Source organism: Camelina sativa, chromosome 12 (genome assembly GCF_000633955.1).
Source record: "Camelina sativa cultivar DH55 chromosome 12, Cs, whole genome shotgun sequence".
NCBI lineage: Eukaryota > Viridiplantae > Streptophyta > Magnoliopsida > Brassicales > Brassicaceae > Camelina > Camelina sativa.
Window position 1 is genome coordinate 23,682,645 of NC_025696.1, and position 9,175 is coordinate 23,691,819.

The 9,175-nt window shown below is 39.3% G+C and overlaps 2 protein-coding genes across 2 annotated transcripts in view; both read left to right on the forward strand.

Moving 5' to 3' along the window:
- Positions 1 to 1,398, forward strand: part of LOC104732505 (adenylate kinase 5, chloroplastic) — a 5,510-nt gene extending 4,112 nt beyond the window's left edge. The window contains exons 13-19 of the mRNA XM_010452053.2: positions 226 to 305; positions 390 to 455; positions 551 to 580; positions 654 to 763; positions 845 to 982; positions 1,072 to 1,101; positions 1,182 to 1,398. Of these exons, the coding sequence (XP_010450355.1) occupies positions 226 to 305; positions 390 to 455; positions 551 to 580; positions 654 to 763; positions 845 to 982; positions 1,072 to 1,101; positions 1,182 to 1,209 (482 nt within the window). The 3' untranslated portion in view covers positions 1,210 to 1,398. The remainder of the gene's footprint in view (positions 1 to 225; positions 306 to 389; positions 456 to 550; positions 581 to 653; positions 764 to 844; positions 983 to 1,071; positions 1,102 to 1,181) is intronic.
- The window catches only part of LOC104719240 (protein ENHANCED DISEASE RESISTANCE 2), a gene marked incomplete in the record, with an annotated part of 12,056 nt that continues 11,777 nt past the window's right edge, over positions 8,897 to 9,175 (forward strand). Inside the window, 1 exon segment of the mRNA XM_019234146.1 lies at positions 8,897 to 9,175. Within this exon segment, the coding sequence (XP_019089691.1) occupies positions 9,045 to 9,175 (131 nt within the window).

A 9,175-nucleotide genomic window follows, 5' to 3' on the forward strand; every position in this document is an offset into this window, starting at 1 on the left:
TTTTTTTTTTTTTTTTTTTTTTTTTTTTTTTTTTTTTTTCTGGCTTTAGTAACAAGATAATCTTACAAAAACTGCACCATCGTCAGAATATTGTTGTGTGTACAAAATCAAACTTGTGATGCGTAACAAGTTGGATATATTTGTCCGGATACAATGAAATACACATTATCCTACTCTTTGATTCTTTTGAGGCACACATGAACAAAGCTGTGTCGGCAATGACAGGTGGTAAAGAAGTTGATGAAGAAGACGACATATTTATCTTAGTGGCTCCACAAAATGCTGTTGGAAACTGTATTATAGATGTAAGGAGCTTGAAATCCTAGAAGTCGTCGATCACTTGAACATAGTGACATCATCTTATAAAATATAGTAATTTTTTTTGTTAGGATCTACAAGCGATGACTACTGCTGCTGGGAAAAGGCCAGTTGTACTTATCAATCCTCGCCTCAAGGTACTTTTTTTTGCTTACATTTTCTATACAGAGACTATGTGGTTACATTGATATCTCTTGTGTGTAACATGTTTAATATACTTTATGATACCCAGGACTTACCCGCTTCAAGTGGCATAATGCAAGTAAGCACACACAATGATTCCTTAACCATCTGATAAGAAGGTTATGTTGCTTATAATTTCCTTGGTGTCTCAGACAATGGGCAGGGAGCAAAGGCTTGAATTTGCCTTAACGTTTGACAACTGCTATGTATTTCGGCTTCTCTATTATTTGGGAACACAATACCCTATAATGGGTGCTCTAAGGTACAGTACTTGGATTGTGAGGTAGAGAGAAATAGTTGTCAATGTCAATCCATTCTGAATCTTTGACCTGAATTTGGTCAGGATGTCTTATCCTTACCGGTATGAGCTTTACAAGAGGGTGAACGAGGAAAATGGAAAGGAAAAATATGTATTGCTAGCAACGTACTCTGAAAGGCCAACCCCTGAGCAAATCGACGATGCCTTCTCTGGAAAATCACGGTAACACCTGTTTCAAATGGTGCTTCTTATTAACACACAGGGTTTATGATCATTTTGAACAATAAATGAGAATGTTTTTCCACATTCAGGGAGCAAAGCAAGAGGCCGTCAGGAATCTGGTAATGAACACTAGTTAGTCATTCAAATTGAGCATCGTGCCTCGTGCGTGTGTAAAGCTAAATGTTAGTGATACTTGCAGGGGGTTCTTGAGCAGCGTATTTTCGTAAAGGAAGGAAGCTAAAGTTGTGGAACACCATCAAATGCTCACCTACCAAACATAGAGTGATGCTGCTACTTTCTGTCCATAATTTTCTCCTTTTATTATGTCTCAAAATGTTGATAATCTGAATTTGGGTCAAACAAATGAAGCTGTGATTAATAGTGTCACATATACCAAAAGAGTAACCTCACTAAAATACATACGAAAGCCAAATAACGAACGGGCAAGATCATTCTCGTCTACTACGAACGGCTTTGAATTCTAGTTTGTCATCAGTCTCTATCTCCCAATTGCAGCTAACTGAGAATGCTGTGATCTTTCCCTCTTTTGAGTTTAGGAACCTCTTCTGCTGATAGGTAGACGAATGGTCTCTATTAGTATTTCCACACAAGCAAGGAGACTAAATTGGGGTCTACACAGTTACTGGTCCTATATATGTAGCCATGTAGGGTTAGTACCACTATACCACTGGTGGATTAATACACTCATTACAATCATAGTATTATTGTGCAAACAATAATGTTTTTTTTTTAACCCTTAACTGCATTATATATTAATCAGTAGATGCTACAGAGTTGAAATTATGGACAATACGTGGTGGTAAATCATTGTACAAAGAGAAATTTGAAATCATGAAACGTTGAGACTTTGCTAGTTTATCAGCAAGACTATTTGAGCGCCTTGAAGTCCATCTGAACATGATATTGTTGAATCTTGATGCCCATCCTTGTATATCTTGTAACCAGTTATAAATATCAAAGCGAATACCATTGTTGTGGATTGCATTTATCAGAGGTTGGCAGTCGCCCTCGAAGATAATGTTTGTATATCCTCTGTTCCATGCTTGTTGCATAGCAAAAATTAAACTTTGACATTCAGCTTCTATAGCAGATTTGACTACATTCCCTGTTCGTTGTCCTGCTTCTTTCAAAGCTCCTTGATCATCCCGTATCAGCCATCCTGAAGTAGCGTGTCGTTCTTCACTTATAAAACTGCCATCATAATTGCATTTAACCCATCCAGAAAGAGGTTTCTGCCAGTTAGTAGTATTTCTTCTGTATCTGCTGCTATCTGTTTGAATATGAGAGGGAAGCTTCGTATTTGCAGACAGGACTGCTAACCATTCATCTGTTTCTTGCTTCGCCTCTCGTAAATCACGGTACCAAGGATGATTTAGTTTCTGAAAAGTGAGCTTGTTACGGCTTGTCCAGATTTTCCATAATAACCAGAAGGGTAGAAGGGATAGTCTATCGTAACTTCGCCGTTGATTGTGAAATTGCAGGATCGATGAAATTTTTGCTTCAAGTGGAGCATTTGGAAGGAGAAGACAAGATATAGGAATATTTGAACCTCTCCAAATCTGCATTGCATGTGGACAAGTGAAGAAAAGATGTTCTGTTGTTTCAAGTTCAGTAACACATCGTTTGCAAAATGGGTTCGCAGCCATGTGACGTCTATCAAGTTCTGAACCTGTAGCTAGGGCATTTGATAATAAGCGCTAGAGGAAGTGCTTGAATTTCGGTGGAATTTTTAGTTTCCATATCTTAGACTTGACTTGAGGGTCACCGTAAGGTGGTCTTACTTGGAATTCTTGGTCTGGGAGATGAGTTGCAAGCCAATAACCCGACTTAACTGTGTAGATACCATTATCAGTGTAGTACCAGCCTAAGTAGTCTTGATGCTGCCATTGACTGATCTTGATTGATAGAACGTGACTGACATCATCCGGATGAACTATCTCTCTTATTAATCTTTCATTCCAACCACTTTTATTTGGCAAAAAGAGGCTATCAACAGTGGCCATATCATACTGTGGTATATTAGCTGTTCGAGGGGGTCGAGGAGGATGCACCGGAAGCCATGGATCAGGCCAAGAGCTGATACATGTTCCATCACCTATTGTAAATCGTAAGCCCTTCTTTAAAAGATCTCGACCAACAAGGATTTATTGCCATCCAAAGCAAGGTTGTGTTCCTCTCGTAGCATTAAGTATACAAGAACCTGAAAAATATCTTCCTCGAAGGATACATGCTCGACCAACAAGGATTGATTGCCATCCAAAGGAAGGTTGTGTTCCTCTCGTAGCATCAAGTGTACAAGAACCTGAAAAATATCTTCCTCGAAGGATACGTGAGAGTAGGCTAGTTGGATGTTGAAGAATTCGCCATGCTTGTTTTGCTAGTAGTGCTTCATTAAATTTCTCAATGTCTTTAAAGCGAAGCCCTCCTTCTTTCTTCAAATACTTCAGTCGATCCCACGCTACCCAGTGAGTCGCATTACCATTCTGTTGAGTATTCCACCAGTAGTTTGCAAGGATCCTTTCAATATCCTCACAGATTCCTTTAGGCAGCTTAAAACAGTTCATTGTGTAGACAGGCATTGCTAGAGCTATTGCTTTCAATAAGATCTCCTTACCACCTTGAGACAAGAATTTATTGTTCCAACCTTTTGTTCTGTTTTGAACCTTCTCCACAATATATTGAAACAATATTATCTTCTTTTTACCAAATTGCTCAGGAAGTCCCAAGTACTTACCACATCCTCCATCATTATGGATATCGAGACGATGTCGAATTTGTGTTTTGGTTGTATCTAGAACCCGTTTGCCAAATGTTATTGCAGATTTTCTGGTGTTGATCTTCTGTCTCGATGCTCTTACATATTGTAGTAGTATGTCTTTCAAAATTGTGCAAGATCTTGTGTTTGCTTGACAGAAAAACAGTGAGTCATCAGCAAAAAGCAAATGGCTCACCCGTGGACTAGCATTGCTGATTTTAATACCCTTGATCATGCCTCGTGCCTCTGCTCACTTCATCAAGTGACTTAAGACTTCCGCACAGAGAATGAATAAATAAGGTGAGAGTGGATCACCTTGCCTTATTCCCCGTTCCGGTTGGATAAAACCTTGTGGATTACCATTAATATTGACTGAGAAAGTTGGTGTTCTGACGCATGTCATTATCCATTGTATCCATTTGGTATCAAATCCAAATTTGAACAAAGTTTCTTGTAGGAAATCCCACTCCAGTCGATCATAAGCTTTAGTGATGTCGGTTTTGATCGCCATATATGAGTTTGCACACCGTCGTTTTACCTTTAAAGCATAGATAAGTTCGTGTGCGATGAGCACATTGTCTGTGATGTTCCTACCAGGAATGAAAGCAGCTTGTTCTTCAGAGATGATATGATGCAGATGCTGTTTAAGTCTCGCCACCAAGACTTTAGAGATTATCTTGTAGCTGACAATACATAATGCAATAGGGCCAAAATCACTCATGTGGTTTGCATCAGTAGTCTTCGGGATTAAACAGATATTGGTATGGTTTAGAGATTTGTCAAAAATGCCATGCTCAAAGAAATTGTGGACTTCCTGTATTACCACATCCTTTGTTGTTTCCCAGAAGTTTGATAGAAAGCACCAATGAATCCATCAGGTCCCGGGGCTTTTGAAGCACCAATTGAAAAAACTGCATTTTTGATCTCCTCCTTAGAGATCGGTCTCACCAAGTCCTCATTCATCTCTGTCGTGACCCTTTGGTGGAAGTCTTGGAAGACATGGTAGTGGTTGTTTTGGGGGAACAACTCACTCTTAAATAGATTTGTGAAGTAGGCTTGTGCCACCTTACCTATTTCACCATCACCATAGTGCTCATAACGTTCATCATCAAGAATGGAGAACAATTTATTTCGAGCTGTATGACACTTTGCAGTAGCAAAGAAATACTTTGTGTTACGATCTCCACTCGATAACCAGGTCTTACGGCTTTTGATTCTCCAAAATTCTTCCTCATTCTGATAAGCACAGGTCAGCTTTTGTCGTAAGTCTCAGATGTTTTGTGTGGTAGAGCCATTTGTGTGAGCCTTATCTAACAGTGACTTTAAAATACCAATTTCCTCCTGAGTATTTGATCTATTTGTTCTTTTCCAAGTGGAAATCGCCTTTCTACACTCACTCAGGCGTGTATTAAGACACATGGCTTGGCCTGATCTTCTAGTTGACCAACCTTTATTAACTGCAGCACTGAAACCCTCTCGTTTCACCATTCGTGTGTCATAGTAGAACTGGCCTTGACGAGGTGTGAAGTCATTAGATATAGTAGTAATAACCGGACGGTGATCTGATTCAAGTAGTTCAAGCAATTCAACATGCGAAGCTGGATACTGAGCAAGCCGTTCTGTATTCACCATTGTGCGATCCAAACAACACGCAACATCGTGACTATATCTCTTACCCATCCAGGAAAAGGGGTCACCAGTATGTTTCAAGTCTTGCAAATCACACACTTGAATCATTCTTCTAAAGTCAGTAAAAGAGCTTTTAGGTCGAGGGGGTCCTCCTCTTTTTTCTCTGTTGCTCTTAATTTCATTAAAGTCGCCTATAGTCATCCAAGGTCCATTTCTATTCACTGCTATCTGTTCTAATCGTTCCCAAACCAAGTGATGTAATGATGGATTTGGATTGCCATAAACACAAGACAAGTAGAAACCAAATCCATTAATTTGAACATGAGTGTCTACAAGGTTTGGGGATTGATAAAGAACATAAACGGAAATACAGCTATTCCAAAATAAAGCTACTCCGCCACTTAATCCTACAGGGGGAACTGTTACTACACAATCAAATCCTAACTCAGCACCAACTACTCTGACAGTGTCATCACCCTGTTTTGTTTCAAAGAGGCAAATGATGTCTGGAGAGAAATTCTTATTAATCTCCTTGAGACGTCGAACTGCGAGGTCATTGCCTAGTCCTCTGCAGTTCCAAGTGGCTGTCCTCATGGAGGAGATGGTGGTATAGGGCCCACCGCGCCTCAGTCAAGACCTTGGGGACTACAGATCTCCCCAGAGCAGCTTCCTTCACCAACTTCATAGTTCATGGTCTTGGAGCTATCGATCCTAGCAGTAGGATCAGACGTTGCATCTCTCTTGCGTTTACCTCTAGCAGTCATCACCACATCCATATCACCATGGGACGAGTTGTTATCAAGGTCTTGAGGTTCAGCAATCGCTAGTGCATCATGGTTAAGATCACTGTCAGCCAATGGTTCCTCCAAAATGTGATCATCAGGAATGGGCACTTCTTGAGCAGCTTCATTGATCGGTTCGTCATCTACAATCTCACAGATGATAACACCGGGATTAGCATTGCCCTCAGGTTGGCCAATCTCATCATCATCATCAGGGTCATCAAAATGTTCTTCCCCGCCATTTTGGAGAATACAGGCGCCTGTGTCATGGGTTAGCATACCACAGACCTCACAGAAACCCCTCAGGCGCTCAAAGCGAAACCTCAGAAGCGTAAAGACTCCTGGTTGGAACTGTATTTGTCTCTGGAAACGAAGGGGAAGATGAATGTCCCAATGAATCTGAACCCGGACGAATTCCACCCTTGCAGCAGCCTCCGTATCATAGTCAACATCCATCAGTGTACCAATTGCACGGCCAATGTAAGAGATAACTTCACGGTTGAGGAATTGAAAAGGTATCCCACGGATTTGAACCCAGAATGGGATAAAATCAATGAGAGAGGGTTATTGTTTGGAGACCAGCGTTGGAGTATGAGCATACGATCATTGAAAGCCCAAGAGCCACGACGAAGAACCAATTCCAATTCACCTTCGGTAGGGAAAATGAATTGGAAATTGTTCCCAGCAACAATTCGACCATGGACAATGCCGGCTTGACCCCAAATTCGGGGCATAGAGGCAATGATTGATCGCACATTTTGACGGCGGGGCATGACAGGTCGTCCCATAAGGATGAAACGGTTTTCTGCGGCTGCATTGGCCACCACATCTTCAGGGATTGCAAGCGGAGCATCGTCTGCATCCAGATTGATTTCTTGCACGGCTCTTCTCAGATTGTCAGCCATTGATAGTAGATTTAAGCAAGGATGTATAGAACAGAGGATAACAGTTGAAATCGGTGAAAGGTAATGAAAAAATGCATCACAACTGGACGGTATTTATAGAACATGTTCTTGATAACAACCATCGTGAATGCATCACGAAGAGGTAAGCCCCATTTCGTGGAGATAACCATCACACGATCATAGAGAGTGGATATCCCCACGTCACCGGCATAACCGTCAATAACCGTCTCCGGGAAGACAAGGTTCAACCACCAAAAAGGCAAAATTGCCTTTGTAATAGCCATTCTTCTAAAAGTGTATACATATGGCAACCAATAAGGGGAAATGATCTAACAGTGTTGCACTAGTTGTAAAAAAGTTATTTTTCTTTTGAATATAATTTAACATTTTATTCAAAAAAAAAATGTTTTCTACTGTTTTCTTTTTTGCTAGTTTTTTTTCTACTATTATTATCAACGGGAAAAATGCCAAAAAATACTTCATCTATTTTTTATTTGGACGTTTAATACCTGATATTTTTTTGTTGGAAGAAAAATACCTCATTTTATTATTTTAGGCTAAAAAGTATTTGATCTTTAAATTGTTGTCAGATTCTAACCCGCTATTTAACAGTCGTTAAAGGGCGTCACAGAACCGTAAACGGACGTTAAAATCTAACCACACGTATTCTTGTAGATATAAATATAACACATTAAACATACCGATGTAGTATTTAGTCGTAGTGTAGTGGTTAGATGAGAGATGGTTTTTCACTGAACCACAAAATTATATTTTTTTTTCTTTTTTTTTTTTTAATTTATTTTTCTTCATCACACGATTTCAGTGCACAAACACAATGAAGAAGAAACAAGAATCCGTTAGATCTGTCAATAGAATTGTTTCCGAAGAGTGTTTGGATTCTTTAAAGTCAAATATCAATAACTCTGATCTGGTTTGAGATTTTCCGAATCAGATCTGAATTTTAATTTTCCATCTCCAGAATCTGAAGAGTTAGACAAAGTTTCCCCAGTCATCATATTCGCCGTTGTTTCTAGTGGATACATCGACGGGAGGCTAAGAGTACAAGAAGAAATCGATGCCGTTTACTAGATCGGGAAAACCAGTTGTAATGAATGGATCTGAAAGCTTCGGTTTTATTTGGCCACCACCAATGGATGTTAGGGTTTAGTGAAGAAGATGACTTAATTACGATTTTACCTTTTACTAAAAGATAATGAAATAGAACATCAAAAGATGTAGGACGGTGACGTCGAACCGGCGTTCTAAGGCTTTAATAAAACACCTAGTACCACCAGACCATGAAATTCAACAAAGCATCTATAAAACTTATATATATCCACACACACGTAAGGTTAGATTTTAATATCCGTTTACTGCTCTGTGACGCCCTTTAACGACTGTTAAACTTCGAGTTAGAATCTAGCAACAATTTGTAGATCAAATACTTTTTAGCCAAAGATAATTAGATGAAGTATTTTTCTTCCAATAAAAAAAACCAAGTATTAAACGTTTAAATAAAAAATAGTTGAAGTATTTTTCGACTTTTTTCCTTATTATTAACTAGCGTATTTTGTGAAAAAAAAGAAAAAAAAAAAAACTAAAGCGTATTTAATGAATTTAACGTACTTTAATTATCCCTCCGTGTCGACGTGTTTTGCATGCCGGTAATTTAAAAAAAAAAAAAAAAAAGTTAATCTTATTACCTAATGTCTTTTTCGTTTTAGTGAAAAGTCTGAAAAGGTCAAAACACGAACATTAACATTGCCCTTACGTGTAATGTTATAATTGGACGACATAAATTTGTCGCAGAGTAGTAGGCTCACAGAATCAATGAACCCAAAACCAAACAACTCTCTCCATAATTGAGGAGGACAGAAAAAGAAAAAATGGATTCTCAAAATTGAAATTGAATGAAGCAACGAACGATTCAAATCTAGCCGAGTTGTTGTGATTGGATCCGGTGAAAGGCGATGACATCGCCTGGAACGAAGAAGGGGTTTGTTACCGGCGAAGGATCGGAGAAGAATGTTTCCGGGAACCTCGGAAAAGTTAGCTTCTCCGGAGATCTTAATGATAGTGGAAGCAGTAGCCGTAGCAGCGG